At 34.8% G+C, this 22,673-nt stretch overlaps 1 protein-coding gene across 1 annotated transcript in view; it reads left to right on the top strand.

The window, feature by feature from the left end:
• The first annotated feature begins 2,366 nt into the window (after positions 1 to 2,366).
• LOC127986453 (PDZ and LIM domain protein 4) overlaps positions 2,367 to 22,673 on the top strand; it is a 30,108-nt gene continuing 9,801 nt past the window's right edge. Inside the window, exons 1-3 of the mRNA XM_052588717.1 lie at positions 2,367 to 2,533; positions 8,503 to 8,654; positions 17,043 to 17,124. Coding sequence (XP_052444677.1) covers positions 2,390 to 2,533; positions 8,503 to 8,654; positions 17,043 to 17,124 — 378 coding nt within the window. The 5' untranslated portion in view covers positions 2,367 to 2,389. The remainder of the gene's footprint in view (positions 2,534 to 8,502; positions 8,655 to 17,042; positions 17,125 to 22,673) is intronic.

The following is a 22,673-nucleotide window of genomic DNA, read 5'->3' as shown; positions in this document are numbered from 1 at the left end:
ATTATACTATCATCAAACTGGCCAAAACATGACTTCTGCAGAAATCTGCAAAAGCGTCCTGAGCAGATTCAGCCCTTGTTCTGTCAGGTGACCTGACAAAGGAGTCACGGTTTGTAAGCATTTATGACTGTTCTGGTTAATCTTAAACCTTTGATCCAATACCCTCTTTTCCCATGCCAGGTTCTTCTCTTCTCCACGTGTCTGTATGCTTTAGTCTATGATTCAAAGGCAATTTACATGTCATCTTGCACACATCAGCTCCACAAGTTTTTTTGTCATAATTTTTTTATGAACTATAATACACTTTAATTTAATTGTAAATTACATGCAATTAAGAGTCAAAAAATGTTCTGTTCACACTCGAGAAACGTTACACTTCTAATAGTGAGGCCAATTCTCACTATTAACTAACTATTAGCTAAACTTTTTCCAGAATAAACCTTTAATTTGTTGCTTGTAATATAATAGTTAAGGTAGTTGTTAAGTTTGTGTAGGGTAGGTTTAAGGGATCTGTTCAGGCAGAATAAGGCATTGATACGTACTTTATGAGTACTAGTGAACAGCCAATATGCTAGCAATATGCATTTTAATAAACAACCAGTTAATAGAGCGAATGGCTCCCTAAACTAAAATGTTACCATATTTTTAAAGTTTATTAAGGATTTGCTTTAATAGTACGCTAAAGTGTACTTCTTCTTCACAATGGTTCCCATGCCAGAAAGCGCACTGTATCAACTTTCCTCCGTTCTGAAGGCTTGTGTAAGTCAAAACAGAGACAAGATTCAGTCAAAGAAAGTTTCACATGCAGTGAGCCCGGGGCAGAAATAAGGCAGGATGAATCAATCAATGAAAAGCCCATCAATAGATACATATTTTATTATGTTTTGTATGTGAAGCCTTTGAATAGCCCCTAGATTTGATCTTTCCCTATTCCACACAGTGTGATGAAGCACATGTAGTCCTGCTGTACTCAGAAGCTGGACATGATTGCACATCACGTCATCTACAAATACATCTGCTACTAATATTCCATATAGCATTATGCTAACAACATGAATAAAACAGTCCAATTTTCTGATCTATATTACCATTCCAAATCTTATACAGTAAAGCAAAATATTAATTTTGAGTTTCTGCCATTTGGATAGGTGTTTGGGAAAACAATGTGCTGAAGAGTTGAGGTCAAGGAAAAATGGATGAACAGTGTCGACTTTATCTTTACGTTTTGATTGATGTTAGCAATGTTGAGAAAGATGAGGATTATGTATGTGGGGTTTGGCTGCTTTACCAAACTAATGGTTTGGTTTTTATCTCATTTTTATCTCAAGTTAGATTGCTCATGTTGGTTAAACGTGGCCCGTGATTCATTCATGAGCACTGCTGAGCATTTCGTTTGTAATTTACAAGTGTTTTCTGGAGTGTTTTTTGTGGTTAGCTCAATTGGTTAAGAGTAGCATAATGAGCTAGTGAAGTGGATTTACGCTGGCCTGTTGAAGAGTTAACGAAAGTTATCAAAATGAGCATTGTGATGTTCAAAGCAGATGTCATCACAATGTCATTCATACATTCGCACGAGCTTCATGCTGTGAAAATACAAACGGAAGACTGAAGACAACGAGAAGCGCTGAAAAGGGGGCGGAGCTACACTTCAATTCAAAAGTGTTTTTTTTTTATGTGAAGATCATTAAGAAAAAAATCTTTTACAAATTTTTAAAACAGAAACAAAGAAATCTAAAACTAATTTTTTGACATCATATGTACAAGAACCTTTATTTTTAAGAGCGTCACTAAAAAGCAATTGAGCGGTTTTGTTATAAATTATGGTTATGGTTTTAAATCGTTCTTTCTCGCTCTAAAAAGTTTTCATTGCGTATGATGTTGTGTTAATTTGAACGATTCTGAACGAATAATGTGTGTCCTGTTGCACTGAAGCCTTTAATTAAGAAAATCTGTTTTGCACTTAATTTGTTTACTATGTTTGTGAAATACCACATTCATAAATTTCGATGGGCCAAAAATACACTGGTTTTGTGCGATTTAAGTTTGAGCTTTGTCAAATGCTAATGCAAAAAATACTAAAGATTGTTGTAAAGCCTTGAAACTATATCCCTTTTAAGGATACTCAAATTTATGGTTGTGTTTAAATACCTATCTACAGTATTGTTCTTCATTATTGTGTTTTTTATTAAGCAGTTTATTATTATTATTATTTTGTATATTTGTATTGATTTCTCGCTGGTTTTATTTTAACACAGTTAAAATAAATTACTAAAATAAATTACTTAAACGTTTTTGTTTTTGTAAGTGTAGTGTTGTAGTGGGCGGGGTGTGTGGCGCTGTTCCTGAAGCTCCTCCTCCCTCGTCAGCGCTAGTTTTCTGTAAAGAGTGAATGAGGAGAGCGAGTTCTTCTGCTGTGGTCGGGATGCTGTCTGGATCAAATATGTCTCACACTGTGACTCTCGCCGGTCCCTCGCCGTGGGGGTTTCGTCTGGTGGGAGGACGGGACTTCAGCACACCCCTCACCATTTCAAGAGTACGTCTTTTCTTATTCTTCTCTTTAATTCTGAACTCTTTTTTTTTTAAATGCAGTGGAGGCGAGGGTCTCTTTAAACCCTGCGTGCTTTTTTGACTGTGAAGATGTAACATGAAATGTTTTATTTACGTCTCTAAAGATAGATGAACTACTTCACAACTCTTTTTGTTGTTGTTTTGCGTTGTATTCTGTGTTGTGTCAGTTCTGTAGCAAGAGGGTGACTGTATTTGCAATTAGGCGAGACCCTGCATGTGAATAAATAACCTTCAGTATACAGACAGGAATACAAATGTAAAGTTTGGTGTGTAAGTGCTATACTGAAGTGGAGATTAATGGCTCAGAGAAAAAAAAAACTCATTTTGAGCAAATGTCCTTTGAAAATCTGTAGGTGTAACTGAAATCTGTTGACACAAATAGATAAGAGTGTTATAAAAGAAACATATACAGTGTCTTTTGAATGTTTTCTTTCCACTAGTCTTAAAATAAAAAAAGCCATACATTTCAAACTTGACAGGTGCATGAAAAACTTAGTTTTTACCCTCGGTGTCTCCCCTTAAACTTCTCATGATTTTGTTTTTCACTGTTGTGTCTTTTACGCTCATTAAACATTAAACTTTTGTCCTTAGTTCAGTTCTGCTGAAATCTCAACAACGTCATCTTCAAAAATCTCTTCAGAGAAGCAACAGGAGAAACAGAGAGTTAATTTACAGTTTGAGCATATAGCTGTAAAATTAATTGCATTGGTCAGATAATTTGATCTTGGAAGAATCTATGCATAGAAATATTTGAGTTCATATTAAGACCCAGTCGAGAGATTTAGAAGATGAGAGATTTAGGAGAAAAATGTAAAAAGCAAGAGGTTTAAAGGGAAAGTATACACAAAAATGATATTGATGACAGCATCATTTACTCACTGTAAAGCTGTTCCAAACCTGTACGAGTTTCTTTCTTCGGCTGAACACTTAAAGGGGTCATCAAGTTGTTTTGCATTTTACCCACTTTCTTCAAGATATCTACTTTTGTGTTCAACTTTTGTTGGGAACAACTTGAGTAAATACTGACAGAATTTAGATTTTTGGGAAATCTGCCACTTTATGAAGAGGTATATCTTTTTTTGTGATTTTCACATTTCTTTGGGCACTGACTTCGATGCTTCTCAAATGAATGAAAAGCTGAATCATGCTCGACAAACCCTATAATTTACTGCACATTTGTGGTCAGTAAATGCCTATGCCAGAAGAAATCTTATTCAGCTGCCTTCCACTTACCGTGCTTAAGAAAAACGGGTGATGGTTTTCACCAATTAATATTTACAGCTAACTTGGGCTTTATCTGTGGTATGAAGTGGCCGTGGATGTTTAGTCTAGTCCAACCATCATCCATCAATCTAGTGGATGAATGGATGGTATGGTCTGTTTGTTCTAGCTAATAAAAATCCAGATCATATACAAATAAAATAAGCTCTAGGCAGAGTAAAAACCTTGTGTTGAATGCTTTTGATGTTGTGCAGGCCAAAGAAACATCTGCAACTTGTAAAGATCGGAGCTTGATCGCACTGAGCGCTGGTGAAAGGCTCATCAGCACCACGGGTTTGAGCACAAAACTGGGAAAGTGGAGGCTCAGCTTCGGATATTTTGCATTCACGTGCTATGAAGGTTTCCATCTGGCACTCTGGATAGATTTCCCAGTAAAGGCTGAGATTAATAGGTCAGCCACAGGTTTTGTTACGGAAAGTGTCTGTTAGAGTTGCAGATGTGAAGTTGTACTGTGATGTTGAACCTCCAAATGGCAATGAGGTAACAGTTTAAACAAAACCCAAGATGCAGTTTTAGTAAAATGAGTGTGGACAGCTGATTTGGGATGCATTAGTAATGCATTGGTTACAATAGTCGTAGGGTCTCTCCACAACCTTGTTGTAAAATGCTTTCGCTTCTGGGCTAATGGATTGAACATTTGGTGTTTTCCTGGAGAATGTGAGAGCTGTGAGGTAAAAGCTGACTGAATCACTGCCAAGCGCTATACATAACAAATTGTCAGCACTTGTCCAGACTGACAAATGTGGTCATCCATTCACAGGAATTCACAGCCCCGTGTCATACAGACGCAGAATTGAGCAATGCTTTCTCTGCTCTTCAATACAAAATAACTGAAAAGATCTGAATCTCATTTCATTTCTATGATAAACCTCAAATTGTCAGAACAGGTTAAGCATGCACCATCTTATAAACATATTTACTCTGTTAATCGGTGTCTGGCAGGCTCCCTTGTGGATTTCTCAAGTCTAATGTATTGCATCCAGGGCCTAGCTCTTGTTATTGCTCTGTAAGAGCGTGCAGTAATGCTGGCCCGCTGCAGCTCATTGTCATGCAGATCTGCATTCATAGCACAGCCACATTCCAGGAAGCCATGTGACAGTATTCAGATTGAGGTTAAGTAGCAAATAGCCGATTTTCAAGCACAGGACAAATCAAAGTTCACAATTGTTCAGCGTCATGGGCGAGCATTGCCAAGCAACACTGTTCAAGTTGAGTGTCTATTCAAATGCTCTTTACAACTGGTCGGTTGCAGCTAAAAACAAAATTGGTTGCTGCTCTATTCTGACAGGGTCATGGACGGCAGGGAAAAAACAATGCTTAAATGCTAAGGATTGTCTAATCAAACAATGCTTGCCCCAAACAACTCGATGTGAATTCTTCTGATGGTAGGTGCTAGACAGATGCCAGCTCTGACAGGTTTCGTGACGTGCACCAATCCTTGAAAAACAATACAAAATAACTAACGTTCAAGAAAATATGTTCCGGTTTATAATAAACATGGGATCAGTTGAAACAAAGATAAACATATTTTGTGCTGACCACAATGAAAGCATGATTCACTGTTGCACGGTAAGCGTATTTGGTAATCAGTGTAAAATCTGGATCCTAAACAGGTTTAGAACAGTGACTTTAATCTAAACAAAAACATTTTTGGATCCTTGTTTCATAAGAATTTGAGAGTAATCGTTGATGTTTTTTCTACTGTGTTTATCACAAATGTAAAGCGTTTGGTCTGGAAGGATAAAAAAATAAATAGTTATGCAGTGAATGCTTGTGAAACATTCAGAATAGGTTGTTGAAAACCACTTTTTATATCCAATTTTCAGTGGGTGCTCAGTGAATTTTCAGCAACCAAGTAAACATGGTTTTTAATATTCCCATTATATTCATTACCCATTTTAAGGGATATAAAACACATATTTCTTATTTTGACAACTATTCCATCCTTTCACCTCATCATTCTCTCTACATTGTCATGCTCTGATAATGTATTTCCAATGTTTTTCTTTGTAAAGCTTAGCTTTATTGGCCAAAACAAACTAGATTTTTCTTAGATCAATGTGAAAAATTTGTCTTCACACTCTCAGAAAAAACAAAAGCTGTAACTCTGTGGTGGTATTTCTTCAATAGATACACATTTATACCTTAGGTACTAATATTTATCTTTAAGGCTCCAATAAGAATCCTTTAGGTCCATATTTGTACCTTTTGAAAAGGTTCTGCCCTAGTGTCATCTTTTTTTTCTGAGAGTCCAGTGAGGTCACATCCCATAAATGATTCTTTGCAACTAGTCATTTTCTGAGCAGGGTAAACCAAGATGTTTTAAAGGGGTCATATGATGCAATTTAAAATTTTCCTTTCTCTTCGGAGTGTTACAAGCTCTTGGTGCATAAAGAAGATCTGTATTTATATGGTGTATTTATAAAATAACTGTATATATGTATTTAATTCCCAACACCCCCGCCCTTTACACGTACGGCACAAAAATGGGTTCAATAATGTTGAATGTTACAAGGACTGATTATTGCAAATGCAGATCCCACTGTGTTCTGGTTAAATAACTTTTATTTACTTGTTGCTAAGGTTTGCATATGGTGGTGTGTTCTTACAACATATAGAAATACCAAATTTTGCTATAAGTTTGATTGCAACATATAATATAATTGCTGTTAATAGTGTTCATCGTCTGTTTGATTACGTCTATAATTGATTTGTCTAACTAAATATAGTAGAAACGTAATTTTCTGTAAAGTTGCTTTGCAACGATTTGTATTGTAAAAAGTGCAATACAAGTAAACTTGAATTGAATTGTGTTCTTAGTGACAGCTTTCCTAAAAATATATCCTATTCCTAAAATAAGAAATGTCTCAATATATCGCCTTGCTGACAGTATCGCAACGTATCGCAACATATCGTATCTCAACCCCAGATTCTTGGCAATACATAGCCCTATTTCGAACCTTAAACCGCATAAACACATTTTATTACACCAAATTCACAAAATAACGTTTAGCAGCATCATATGAGCCATTAAAGATAAAACACCTTGTGTCTCAGTGTGACTCAGGACAGACACACATGGAAGTGAAGCTTGTTAAATGCGATGAATTAGTCTTATTAGTAAGTCAGGAGCTTCTGTTTGCTAAATATTTAGGGTTGTGCATATATGTTTGGCTTATTATAGGCAGTTTGCTGATATAGTCATGTAGTTAATGACTTTTAGCTATAGGCTAAATCCCACTGTAATAACAACAGCCCTCGGTGCTTGAGTCAAGTGTTCTGTACTTAGGAAAAATTTCAGGCAATTTCCTGACTAAACCTCCAAAGTGGTCTGTTGTGCATTCGGAGGTCTTTGAATATCAAATAAGCATCAAATTATCTTTTTTTCTGTTTTTCCATTTTATTTATTTTTTCGCAGATTCTGTGTTTTATGAATTAATATGAATGTATCATAAAAACAATGGTGTCTAATTAAACACATTTTAAAATGTAATTAAATTAAGGCATAATTTACAATAAAACATTGCATAATTCTTTTAATGGGATAATATGCTTTACTGTAGAATTGTGTAAATCAAAAATACATTAGTTGTATGATATTCCTTAAAATTATTATTATTATTATTATTATTACTTGACAATACATTTTTGTATAGCATAGTAATATATTTCTGCCATAAATTCTTCATGTTAGACTGGACTTTTATTTTGAAAGATTGTTGTGAAGGTCTTTTTTAGTTTTACGTTCAGTGTGGTAGTTTTCCCTAATAAAATTATGAACTTATTAGTGAGAAGCACTGATTGGCTGTTGTCATACATTTTACTGAGACTCAGTATAATATCGTTTATCACCCAGCTGTAATTTTTTAGCAATTAACATTAAATTAACATTTTGCTGTAGATCATGCATTCTACCTGCATCCATTTTTTAAACAAATTGTCATTGTGGTCAGTGATTTCTACATGTACTAATGCTTTATAAAGGAGTTTTTTTGTGAAACACTTCTTTTAACAGAGTATAAATGTATAATATCTAGCTTACATGACTGTTCCTTACTAACATAAAATATTTACTTGCTATAGCCTCTGGGATTTTAGTTTAAAATTCTAAATTTAATGACACATTGAGTTGTCACATGATGTGTTTTAAAAATGTGTTTAACAAGATGTTTTTAATTGCTGAGTTGTAGTAATGAAAATGAGTGTTATTTTCAAAATGCAATAATAATGTTGTGAACTATTGATGTATTTATTTATTGATTGATTGATGTTAGCATAATACTTTTTCGCCCACATTAAAGTAATGAGAATTTAAATTTGGATCATTGTGCATTTTTTATTTTTGATGAAATTAATGAAATTAATAATTTCTTTGCGAGATTTACACTAAGCATAATGAATTGAATATTAATAGTCAAGGTCCTGCAACCTCAAAAAAGTGAAACTAATCCGAGCTACAGTAACTATGGAGCTCCCTGAGAAGTGTGGATGCTTCACGTTGAGTAGTCATTATATTTCACATTAGTGATTGTCTAGTTGTGTGCTTTGTGTCACTGATAGTTTCCAGTGTCAGTAACAGTACCTTGCCTGCGCTGCAGTGTTTGTCTTGGGTGTGGTGCTTCCTTAACCTCTCTTTTCTTTGTCTTTTGTTAGATAACACCTGCGAGTAAAGCAGCGCTGGGTGATTTGTGCCCTGGAGACACCATCCTAGCCATCAATGGAGAAAGCACAGAGACCATGACACACATGGAGGCTCAGAACCGCATTAAAGCCTGCACAGATCAGCTTGTGTTGGCCGTCATCAGGTAATCTGCCTTACTGTCCATACATTCACAGGCAAGTACAAGAGCTGTCACTGGGGTGATATCTTTTTAAAAGATACACTTATGTGCTTTATTAACCCCTGAATATATATAGTGTATATTAGTACCTAAAGTCTACATTTTAGTACCTAGATGGAATATATTAATAGCTTTTGAAAGGGTAGTGCCATAGTGAAAGCTTTTGTGTTGCTCACCATCATGTTGTTCCAAACCTGTAAGACCTTCGTTCATCTTCAGAACACAAATCTCCATAGACAGCAAGGTTACCACCATGGTCAAGGCACAGAAACGTTTAAAAATCGATAAAATAGTCCATGTGACATCAGTGGTTCAACCGTAATTTTATGAAACTCTGAAAATAGCTACTTTTTGTGCGCAAAGAAAACAAATTAACGACTTTATTCAGCAATGTATTCTCTTACGCGTTTCAATGCATGCAGTTCTGATGTGGAGCACACATGCAAATGCCTGAAAACTTGATGTTTATCTGCTTACCCCCAGGGCATCCAAGATGTAGGTGACTTTGTTTCTTCAGTAAAACACAAAATGCGATTTTTTTCTCAACCGTTGCTGTCTGTCAGTCATATAATGCAAGTGAATGGGAATCACGGCTTTGAGAGTCATAAAACATACACAAACAAAACAAAATTAACGTAACGATACATTGATGTGTAAAAACACAAAACGATCGGTCAGTCCAACAAACTGAACAGTATTTATATCGTTTTTTCAAATGACACTCCTAATTGAGATTATAGATATAGTGTCAATGGTCCATTTCAGAGATAGGTAGCAGTAATGCACTTATAAGTCTGTGATCCGCCATAAAGCAGAAGAAGAATAAAGACACCTCACACGCGTAGTTGGACACTTGAACATTTTGAGTTTATCCGCTTCATTCGTGTATGAAATTAACTTCACAACAGACGCAAGTTCACATCATGGGAGGGGCTTCTGCCAGCTGAGTTTCCTGCAACAACATCACCACATTATCAAATTAATGTTTGTTTACAAATATCAAACACAAAAGGCCAAGTTAGTCTACTAAAGACAACACTGTCTTTGTTTGTTAGACAATTTACAAGACTAAGATATCCAGGAAATGGACATTAGAGATTGAACATACCCTAGGCCTCAAAACCAGACGCACAAACCTCAAGAACAGTGACAACCAACACCTTAAAAAGATGAGCTCTTTACATCACAGTACAACAAATAACTAACAATAATGATAAAACAAAAACAATTAAAGTTGAAATGAAGTCAGCAAACAGCAAAACAATAATGCTATACGGTAACTGCATAATTTATTCATGCTGCAATGCATGCTGGGAACTCACAAAGCCTTAACATTTCAACAATATGAAATGCTATGTTCAGACAACTGTGTTTGACTACTTGGGGCAACATTTGGGGTAATTTTGTTGGTCTGACAAGGATTTTTATGTAGTTTCAAGAAAATAACATTTTTTTTAGTATGTGAGACTCAAAAGGTTTCGCAAACTGGAAAATGAGCAGTTTCATTTTTTTACAGTGTTTGGTCTTTATTCAATTAATCTATTTCTTCCAAGAAATCTTCCAATACTTTATTCCTGTTTCTGTAAAAGTATGAAGAAGTTTCCACTGTTTCCGCTCTGCTTACGCATCTGAAACGGCATCTCATTGTAATCATGACAGTAATAAATGATGTTTAACTGTTCAGCGCTGTTATCTTGAACTTGAAAGGCAATTTTATTCATCTTGGTGCATTTATGCCCCAAGCCCATGTACAGTTCTGCCCCATTTCTATAGTCAACTCTGTTGATTTTTGTGTCCATTTCTATAAAAGACAATCCTTTTCACACCAACAGAAGTTTTGTGTGTGAGTGTGAGATTAACCCGGAGGCATCACATGCTTCATCATGCCATATTTGGTGTGTGTTCTCAGAGCGAGCTGCTCTTGTTATTTGGAAAAGCCCTGAACTCTTGGTAGACCTGCTCATATATCATCTTTTGACATTAAGTGGTACATTCACATAGGAGTAGTAAATTTATTTAAGGATACTCTGGGTTGTTTATACTCAGCATTCGACTGGGAACTTTAGAGACTCCTTTAGTTTTCCTCCACAGCTGATCACATTTCAAAACCTTCAGCCTTGCTTTTTTGCTTTCAACATCTGATCTCTGCTGTATTTAAAGGTGTTTTTTAAGGCCTGCATAGATGGCCCTGTGAAGGTCACATGACAGCATTGTAAATGCAAAAACATGGCCCCCTCTATCTATTGGTATGTGACCTTTAGCATATGCCAATGAGTCATTTGTATTAGTCTTTGCTTTTGAAATGAGTTGTGCGTTGGCTCGATAAGCAGCGTTTCATTCCAGTGTGCATGGATGTACTGAAGCAGGGCGGGGAAACTGATTACAGACTAGAGATTCTGTTTCCCATGTGTTTGGATGGAAATATTTCAAACATGCCACCCAGAATCATATTGAATCATATTCTTCTTAAGACTTTGACAATGAAGCAATAGAGTTATAAGCAAGTCATATGTTGGTTGTTGTTTCATTCGAGAGATGCATAGATGAAGAATTAAAAAAAATTGAGTGACACATTATAAATAAGCCAATTCAGGTGTAACCAAAGAATGCACTGCCTTTTCAGAAAAACTACACTTCTGCTTTATAACCCGTGTTAAAAAAGCAGGTTCTTCCAGTTAAATCAAATGTCCATGTCACTTTAGATTCAATAACAAGATTTAAGATTCAGGAGAAAACATTACTGGATTGTTCTCAGTAAACTGTGTTATTTGTGCCAAAGGGAAGTATTTCTTTTTACGTTCAAGAAATCATATTTTCCCACCAGGATTACAACTGCTACATACAGTACCACCAAATACAGTAAATGTGCCCCCCATAACATTTAGAGTACAAGTCAACAAATATGAGTTCTTCAGGTTGGTTGTTAAACTACTACCTATAATGCTAAAATGTGTTTATTACCTTGTGAAGTATCAACATTTTTTTATAACAACTAGTATCTATGTTATTTTAGCAATGTCACAGAAAGACATTTAGTATTACAATCAGTGTTGGGGGTAACACGAGTTACGTAATCAGATTACTTTTTCAAGTAACTAGTAAACTAACACCTTAATTTTTAATTTTAGAGTTGCTTTTTCAACTGAGCAATGCAAGTTTTCACATTTATTTACTGACAACTCTTCAGATGAGAGAAACTGGGAGTGAGGTGCAGAGACAGAAAGTCTTCATTTCACTTTTGTTGTGAAAGGGTCTCCACAGTCACCAAAAAATATATTTGTTGGGTCTTTTTTGTTATTAAAACACAAATAAGCAAACCCAGCCCAGGTGACAAAAAGTAATGCAAAATGTATGTAATGCATTTCTTTCTAACTAAGTATTATGATTAGTTACTTTTATGGAGTAAAGTTATCTGTTAACAGATTGCTTTTAAAAGTAACTTTCCCCAACACTGATTAAGTTTTGGTGTGTCTTGTAATAAATCACAGGTTATCATTCAAAATGTACATGGTTGAGCATTATGGGGATAAACTTCTGCGTAAAATTCTGAACTAGCAAATATCTTCACATTATCTACAGCATGGTAGTTTTCTTGCTTTTTATTTGTACTGGTGGTGATGAACAATTCAGATGAAATAAAATATATAAATCTTTAAAAAAAGTTAAAAGTCACATATTTGAAATATTGTGATTACATTTAATCAGTGTGACATACACTACATGCACATGGCTCTGTTTAGAATTCCTACCATAATAAGTTCATTTTTTTAAGTAATTGATTTATGCCACTTGATGCATGCTTTAGTGTATTTGTTCAGCCATAAATTCTTAAACAGATGAATTTGTTATCCAAACATGTCAGTGTTTGAGAAATGAGGTTGGGTATAACACACAGATGCTGACGGTGTGAAATTAGAGCATCACATTAAAGCCCAAATGACCAGGAAGGCATGGGATTCTGAGGTAGAAAAGCATTCAGTACTTGCATAAACATATTTGGTCGCTGACTAAAGCAATTCCAGAAACCAATGTCTGGTTGAGGTCATATTATTGAGCGCTTTTGTGTCCAGGGGTTGATTGACCTCTCAGTTTTGTCATCATTTACTCAACCTCAGGTTGTTCCAAACCTGTATGAGTTTCTATCTTCTACTAAACACATAGAAAGAAGATATATTAAAAAACGTTGGTAGCAAAACAGTTGATGGTGTCCATTGACTTCAGTGGCTTCCATCAGCTGTTTGACTAGCAACATTCTTCAAACCAGCTTGGTATTGTTACAATGGAAAGTTACTTTTAAAAGTAATGCATTACAATGTTGCGTTACTTAAATTAAAAAGCCTCCCAATTTCTCTCAGAATGTGAAGAGGAGAGCTGTCAGTCAATAAATGGGAAAAAAAAAATAACTGGTGTTACTTATTTGAAAAAGTAAAATATTTTCTTGCAGATTACTTAAATAGTTACTTGGAAAAAGTAATCAGATTATGTAATTTGTGTTACTTGTAACGCAGTACCCTGTAATACAGTAGAATACAGTGTGATGTACAGTAAATGAACATTTCATCCCCCAGATAGTCTAGAAAAACTACAGATTGCACTTTCGGATTTTTGGCTCCGCATTCACGAACAGTTGGATCCAGCCAAGTGCATTATGGGTATTGAAGTTTTCCTACCTTTTAGTCAAATAGAAACCTGTTTGCTCAGATTTCTCTAGTCATTATATTGTTTAATTGTATAGACAGCCAATGTATTATAAAAGCCAGTGTTTCCAGTGGTGAATTTCCCCTCATTCATCTCTTTCTGACTGCAACATTTGGTGGTGTCATGTGTGGTTATGTACCGGATGTGTTCCCGCTTGATCTCTGAGTCAGCGCTGGACGAAAGGTTGAACGTGTCTTACAGACGCACCCTGGCGTATCCTTCAGCCACTGTGAAGGAAGAGAACAGCTGCTGGGAATCTCTCCGGATCTTCCTCTTTAAGGAAAGTTGCAGTCTAGAAAAGGCGGGGAGTGCGGATGACAAAGATTTGTTTCCACAAGTCATGAAGCTGTCGGAAAGAGCCAGCTACTTGAAGCCGAGTGAGTCATAAGACACGGGTCATGAAAGTGCAGGGGAGCAGAGAATATAAAAAAGAGGAATTAAGGCACAGAGAAAACAGGGCAGGACTTAGTGCTTAGTGGACAATGACGCACGAACGAAGAAATGTGTGTGGATTTGAAAGCTTAGAGGAGGAAACAAAGAGAGGGAAAGAGCTATGTTTGCCATTCCTTGATCGGGATTTCTAAGAGAAGCCCTCGTTAGTGTTTGAAATTAAAAAATATATATAGTTTAGAAATTCAAACAGGACGTCCCGACCAAAGACACATAGTGGTTGAGCCAAATGTTGACATGCTAGAACATCCTGCTTCTTTCTTTGAGCAGCATGCTATTATGATACTCTTTTTCCAAGAAACACAATTTATTATTAACATGATACTAGAGCAGGAATGCACACTGTCCTGGAGGTTTGATCTCCATCCCTTATTAAACATGGCCAGTCCCATGAAGCAAGGTATTAGTTGGGTTTTAGAGTTATATTATGAGTAAGAGATTGCAAACCGAAACTGGAACAGTTTTCAACAAGACAAAATTGATGCTTTAGGCCTTTAGCGATGCTTATTTAGTATGTCATCAGTCCATTACACATGAGCAATTATAGTAAAGCAATTAATACTAGGCGTTTAGTTACAGAAACATACATTTAAATCAGAAATTATGTTAGAACATAATTACCTCAATATGTAAATCCATGTATATATATATATTTGAAGAGTTTATTTGCAAAAACATAACTCATAACTGTTTTTTTTCATTATGCATGTTAAATGTTGAAATCAACATTAAATAGATTAATTAGTGCTTTGTGAACTAATATAGTTACTAATATAGAATGATTTTCTTTGTAAAACAGACTCCTAAAATATAACATGCAAGAATAATTCTGTTCCTGTTTTAGTGAATGAGGCCCAAACGACTTGAAATAATTGAACAGTGCTCAGATACAAATGCATACACAATACAAATGTAAATAAGCATCTGTTTTGCATTACTGGGTTACAGCAAAGTACAGATGCTCACTGATCATACGGCGGGGGTCTTATGAAAAATGACATGACGGATTGGAAACTGTATTTGAACAGTTCATCGCTGTGTTTTCTGGAAACATCTGTGCATTAGTCATCTTCCTGAAAATGGAAAAGAAACAAAGCAGCAAAGCCAAAGCAAACCCTCTACTATTGCAACTCAGTTACTCATTCAAGGAATCCCAAACAGAAGGAAAATATGATCGACAGGAACTTTTTATTTTAGCAACAGGGCTGAGACACCCACTTATAACATGAGCTAATGGGATGAGTTTTATTATTATTATTATTCCTACTGTATATAGTACTTTTGAGCTGCTAATCTTACTCTAAACCAAACCCTAGCACTATTTCTTAGAAGTATATACAATATAAAAACAAATCATGGTGATTACAGCTGTGTTTATTGCTTAAACGTCAAAAGGCAGTGCCAAAGAAGTCCAAATAACAATGCGAAAAAAGTAATGGTTAAACAGTTACATAAATGTTATTCCTTTTAAGGTTTTGAAGTGTCGTCTGGTTTAACATTAACATTTCATTCTGTTCTGCCAATCTGTAATAGTTCCAGATTAAGTAAATGTGTTAAACAAATGCAAACGAAAACATAAATGCAATAGAAAAAAATTATTCACAATGATTTATAAATATATTTATATCTATAAAGTTGTACATTTTAGATTTTATTATCTATGGAACTATAAGTAAATGTATGCATGATAGAGCCACACTTTTTAGTAAAATACATACAAATACTCATAAAAACCCATCTGTCCTCATGAGGAGGTCAGTCTCTTACAGTCAGAGTCGTGCTGATAGAAGACAGATTTTGATGCATAATCATGTGCCACATTCTGGAATGACTTGATAGATTATAATGGAGAAAGAGTGGAAACAAAACGGTACATTGTGTGTGTCATTACCGCCCACTGCATCTGCCTCTCTCATGTTCCTCTCATTCCCAAACACACAATACTTCACGTTGTTGATGTCCTAAGAGTATGACTATTTATTTGACAGCAGGCCAGAAATTGCTAGTGAATTTCACAAAACATTATGAAGAAATTGCGGTTTTCAATTTCAACAAATTAGGCAAGCAAGACGTTAAATTAAATTATCAAATTAAATACAATTTATTGTAAAACATACTCTGATTATCTTGAAAATGCAATATAAAAATAGGTTTGACACATATACAAGTATGATTTTTAAAATCCAATAAAATACTTTTACAATAAAAAATGTGCTTGATTATATTTATTGTTATTTTGAAATCTGATGGACACAAACCAAAAGGTATTCATCAGTAAACGATCTGTATCAGCACAAAAACCATTAAAAAAGACTCATTAAAAACATTAAAAAGACTCCAAGTTTCAAACTTGAAAATCATATATTCAAAGTTAAAAAGTAAAATATACCCACACCTGTGACAGCATGTCAGTTCAGTTTCATATTCATTTGGAAAGCTGTGACATTACTTGGCAACCCAAACTTTTATATTTGGACTCACTTAAGAAAAGCAACCCTTAGACTGCAAAGAAAGAAAGAAATAACTGTATTTCACACCTCACAACGAGTAAAGGTCAATTGTATTATGCTTACTTTTCTTAAATAGGACATCCTTGATGATGTATACACAGCCTAACATATTCAACCTCATGAGGATGCTTTTGTCTTGAGTTTTCCTGCTCTGTGTACAGCACGAGTAAATAATATGAAGCTACAACAATTTCTCTGCTGGTTTCTGTACTGTCATACCACCCAGTCATAAAACACGACCATTTGAAAGCGTCTTTATTCGAGTGGGTTTCATATGGAAAACATCCTTTAATCTGTCACATCCAGATGACCCTAAGTCACTTTGACATTCATTTCTAAACCATTGCCTCACCCTGCCTCATCCAAGCCAGCTCAGACAGGGGTGCATTCATGCTCCAGTGAAGAAGTTTCCATCATGAGAGCGATGGAGGGACCACAGAGGTTTCTTTGTTGCTCAGATCGGCGTATGGCTGTGTGCATGTAGGTGTAAGAGGAGGAAAACCGCCGTCTTTGTTCGGTCTAAAGATGCTCAATATCCCTTTAGTTTTACCACTATGCAGTTTGAGATTTTGAAGACAAGCGAGCACATTGATCATTGATCATTCTCAGTTGCAGATAAACAAGCAGACTGTTTCCTCTCATGTATGCAGCTACTGTATATGGCTTCACTCACCTCACTGCTTTTGTCTTTTAGATCTGGAAAGGTTTGGTCTCCAACTGGAATAGAAGAAAACAAGACAAGTCCATACACCGGCACACTGGAGTCTGACTCACAGGTATAAAGCCCGGTGGCATAGATGAGATGCTTTCAAACCCTCACAGCTTCGGTTACATTTTAATTGACAAAATGCTGAATTTAGAAAACTGGTTTTCTTCCAATTCGTTCTGTTTTGTCTCTAATGAAGAGTAATAATGTCACTCGCTTAATAAATATGAGAACAGAAAGTTTAGACTCATTTTTAAAGGGGGTCACATTATAAAAGGTATTTTGGTGTGACTTCATTTGAGTATTTTTCCTCCAGTTCATCCAACCTAAAACCCATTTTCAACATGATGCTAAAGTTTCTTTTTATCCAGTCGTGTCGTGAAAAATAGCGAATGTTTTGTGGTAAACGAGACAGATGGTCTGAAATGGTTTTTGGCGCTGACACAGGAATCGGTCGGGCATTACACAAATCTTCAGTAAAATCAGATTCACATTTGGGGGCTGTATGTCATAACGTCTATAAAGTGTGTTTGAGTGATTTCCAGAGCAGATGTGTGCCTCATGCTGAGATGTAAGTCATTGTGGCTTCTGCCATGGCACTGGAAAGTATGAATGTTGAGAGTCTGTAAGAAAAGTGAAAGAACAAGTCACGTCAGAGGCAGTTTTAACCAGACGGTGTGGGTCCGAGCATAACTGAGGTATTGTTCCATTGCTCTGATCTTGTTACCTCAGAGTTGTAATATTTATTTTATGAATGGAACAAAACTGCCCATCGCCCGTGATTCGCCAGACTTTTAAGGCCCTCTTTTATAGATCCCCTTTTTTTTTTTTTTTTTTTACTAAATACGTTAACATTATTATTTTGAGTCTGAATTGGGTTTAAATCTTGGTGCTTAACTTTCCTATTTGTACTTTTCCAGTCATTTGAGTAATCATTACCAAACCAGTATCAAATGTGAGCCTGAAGCACAAAAGCAGTCATTAGTAGCACAGTTATGTTTGTATGTCTTTTATGCCAAAAATCATTAGGATATTGAGGAAAAATCATTTTCCATTAAGACATTTAGTAAATTTCCAAGCATAAATATATCAAAACGTAATTTTTGATTAGTTAATATGCATTGCTAAGAACTTCATTTGAACAACTTTAAAGATGATTTTCTCAATATTTAGATTGTTTTGCTCCCTCAGATTCCAGATTTTCAAATAGTTGCATCTCAGACAAATATTGTCCTCCGAACAAACCATAAATCTTTATTCTAATATATGTTTATTATTCTAAGTCACACTTAGAATCAGTCTGGAATTAATTTGATTTTTAATGTTTAAATATAGTCCCTTCTGATCATCAATGATGCATGATTTGATCAAAAATACAGTAAAACCTTGTAAAGTGTAATTACAGTTTGATCATTCTAATACTGTATATTTATTTGCTGCTCAGTTATAATCAGTTATCATTGGTTCTCAATTATTAATAATGGGGTTTTTTATAATCAGTGATGGAAACTGATTTTTGATACTTTTAAAGTATTGTTTAGAAATATAATTTATTTAAAATTTATTTGAAACAGAAATCTTTTTGTTACAGTTTTGATTAATTTACTGCATTCTTAAATAAAAGTATTCATTAATTTCTTCTTTTTTAACCGTACTTATCCTAAATCTTTAATTGGTAATTTACACAGTTTCCACAAAAAAATATTAAGCAGATCTGTTTTTTATCATTGATAATAATAAGAACCATAATTGACCACCAGTGATCATTTATAATAATTGATATTTATAATATTAATATTAAAATTATGAATATTAACCAGCTCAGATATTTTCAACATTAATCACTGATAATATTCAGAAATGTTTCTTGAGCTGCAAATCAGCATATTAGAGTGTGTGTGTGTGTGTGTGTGTGTGTGTGTGTTTGAATATTTAATATAACTAAATATATTTCAAATATCTCGCAATGTTTGGTGCATTTAGTTTCTGTAACCTCTATTTTTTTAATCTAATCAAATAAGTCAATTTGTGAACGTATCTGTAGTTGTTTGCTCTGTATTATGTGCTGGTGAGGTGGTGAGGTTTTGTAATGCTGGCAGTGTTTTCTTAGTCTGTCAACAGAAGCCATATGGTTTCCATCAGGTCCTCCCTTTAACTTCTGTATCTCTCTTGCAGTGCTCAGGTCGATATCAGTCTCCATAAATCAGGGGTCATTTCCCCACAGCAAAGCTTAATTAATGAAAGTAGGTTTGGGGTTGGTTTCAGATTTATTCAGTTCACTGCTAGCGGTTTGTGGCAGTGGCAGAGCGGTTTATATGGTTCTGAATGTGGGCAGTCACCCAGAACCAAAGGGCATGCTGGGATAGCATTGTAAAACAGGTCAGTGAAACCTGATGATGGTCAGGATTTATGAGCAGACACAAAAACTCCCCGTAAATAATTCCCTGGTCTTTCTGTGTTTCTGCTGGGCCTTCACTGACGATTATGAGGAAACCCTGCGAAGTTTACTTTAGGAAAGTCATTGCTGTCCGTTTCAATCTCACAGAAATATGTCCAGGTCATATTTCTTTCAAAAAGAAAAACAAGCATTTAAATTTGGCTTTTTTTTCTTTTCTTTTTTTAAATATGTAATAGATATATAATAGTTGCATTAATAAATTAAATGCAATACCACAAATACTGCTTATGGTTAGTAACCCTGTACAAAAAGGTTTCATTTGTTAACAGTTAACACAAACTAACATTGAAAAATACTTCTAAATCATTTATTAATCTCAGTCAATGCTTATTTTCAACATTTCTTAATACATTATTCAAATAAAAAGTTATTTTATTGTACTAGACTATAAGGCTCTAATGGAATAACTAATGTTAAATAATAGGACCTTATTGTATTTTATTATTATATTTTTTTTTGCATTGCATTCCGTTGCATTCTATTGCAGTAATTTAAATGAAAGTAAAAGTAAATTGCAGTAATAATATATATATATTATAAGATATATATATATATTAGTGCTGTCAATCGATTAAAAAAAATTAACTAATTAATCGCACAATTTTTTAAAATTAATCGCGATTAATCGCAATTAAAAGACTGAAACTTTTTGGATATGTAAATGTAAAATGTAAATAATTAATGTAAACTCAAGACAAAGAAACTATTTAAATTCAAAATATGATTGTTTATTGGAATTTTTGTTTAACTTGTAACACAGATTTTCTCATGTAAACAACATACCTGCAATAAACCATCAATATCCTCCAAATTAACTGTTGGCTTGAAAGCCATATTTATTACAGAAATAAAAACACAGGCATGTAAGTACCATTTGAATTTCAAAACAATCAATGCCAATAAAAAACAAAAATGATTTCCATGTTGAATTCTAAATGGACTGCAAAAAAAATTCCAAAGTATAGTCATTGCCAGTGCTTTAAGTGGGCCGGTACGCACTGGTACCGCCACTTCCAAATATAGCTCTTGAGCGTACCGCCACCTCTCTGTGCGCCCAGAACCTGCTTGTAGCGTACCGGTATGCACATTTGGACATCTGTTTTAATAGAGGTTTTAATCTTTTACCTGCACTGCCGATTTTCAGAGCGCCCTTCACAATGCAAGCTTCCTAATTCATCCCACTCAGAGCAGAAACTACATTACCCATTCACCCTTAAGTTATACAAGTGAATAGCGCATGTGTCGCTTTTCCCACTGTTAAGTGTCAACAACTCAACGTGGCCGGAGAAGGTGTGTGAAACTCGTTGTGAGTTATACTAAAGCAAAATCTTGAGTATTTATTGTCTGATAAACATTAAAAACTGTCTGCGGAGGTTGAGTCGTCCTGCAGCCCCCGCTGGCTGTTCATTGGCTGCAGCATCTTTTTTCTAAGTTCTAAAAAAATACCGTAGACGGCAAGGCACAAATTTAGATATTCATTTATCTAATTAATCTATAGCCTATACACAAAGACAATATGATCTTTTTGTCCCCTTTTTGTTTTAAAGCTTGATGAAGAGAGAGAGCGCAAGTTGCTGCAGCTGAGGAGGACAGTGATGCACGCGTACAGGAGTGATTGACAGTTCGCGGCACTGTGTACAAAAAATACTCCGCTACACAATTATTTCGTTATTTTCGTTTAAGCTTATTAACGTTAGCGTTACAGAAAGGTCTGATTTACGCACTGTTACAGTCATTGTTTTTTTTTTTTTAAACAATGACATTTGAGTTCATGATTTTAATGTTGCTGTTTCTTGTGGCAGACTAAATGAAGAGTAGCCTAATGTTTCTTGTGGCAGACTGAAGAGTAATCTGAAGAGTTTTATACTGAAACTTTCCGTCTAAAAGTCCTTCCTTGGTCTTATCCATATTTCTTTGCACGTTGAACACACATAGGCCACAACTGGAAATAAAAAAAACTGCAACCGCGTTAATTGCGTTATTTTTTTTTAACGCGTTAAATATTTCAAATTAATCGAATGCGTTAACGCGCTAATTTTGACAGCACTAATATATATATATATATATATCTTAATTTTTTTTTTTTTTTACATTTTTGTTTCGACGGCTCCTATTTCATTGCTCCTCTACATCACTGCACTGCAGAATAGGTTAAATAAATCAATTTAATGAGACAAAAGCCTCATCCAGATTTATTAAATAACAAAAATGTAAGCTTATATAGTGGAAATTTATGGTTAAAAAGGTACAGAGGTACAAATGAATGGTTTTCAGTGTTAGACTAGAAAGCTGGCACTTTTATAAGCTATACTCCAGATGTGTAGACTAGTAAATCTGACATTTTTATTGCAGTTACACCCTTTAGAGTCAGACGTGAAGTAAAGGAGCGTGCATCAACACAGAGGCCCTTAACAGCTAGGTTTTAGCAACAAGATGATTTCTGCCAAACTTGTCTCTGGATGCTGCGTCCTCCGTAGAGCTGTAAACAGTATCTGTAGCAGGACGAGCAGTCTGTGTGTTGGTCTAGTTCAATTTATGTTCCCCGAGGGTTTCAGTCTCTGTGTTTGCTTACAAGCAATAGTCAGAACAATCTACATTGGTCTGAATTGTTATTGTTTTCAAATATTAACATTTTTATATGCTTTAGATAACCCTAATGTTTCTGTTCACTTCAGTGTTCATCAGCTTGTGGCAGAATTATTGTTCAAACAGTGTTTATAATTATAAAATAACAAATGTTTATGTTTGATGATAAATGATCTGCTGTTAGGGTCGAACCAATCTTACCACAGTCTGTAAATCTGTGGCGTCTGATCTCATTTGAGCATTTGTTTTCTGTGAGGTTTTGCCTTCATGCTTTTCCAAGATTTCTAAAGGTTCAATATATCTTCTAAAATATACTTTCTACCAATATATTTTTGTTTTATAGTCTAAAAATATTAATATATTTTTAAAACCATTTTAAAATAAAGTTTGCCCTTTAAATAATTACCAAAATATATATTTAAAAGTATTTCCATATTTGTTAAAGTATATTTCAAAATACATTTACGTATATATTTTCTACCAATATATTTTAGGCCATTTTTGTGTTTTAGTCTAGAAATATAAATATATATTTTTTGTCTGTAACATGTGCAAACATATAAAACATAATCAAG

Source organism: Carassius gibelio, chromosome B21 (assembly GCF_023724105.1).
Source record: "Carassius gibelio isolate Cgi1373 ecotype wild population from Czech Republic chromosome B21, carGib1.2-hapl.c, whole genome shotgun sequence".
NCBI lineage: Eukaryota > Metazoa > Chordata > Actinopteri > Cypriniformes > Cyprinidae > Carassius > Carassius gibelio.
The sequence above is the reverse complement of the archived record's forward strand: the minus strand, read 5'-3'. Positions and strand labels throughout refer to the sequence as shown.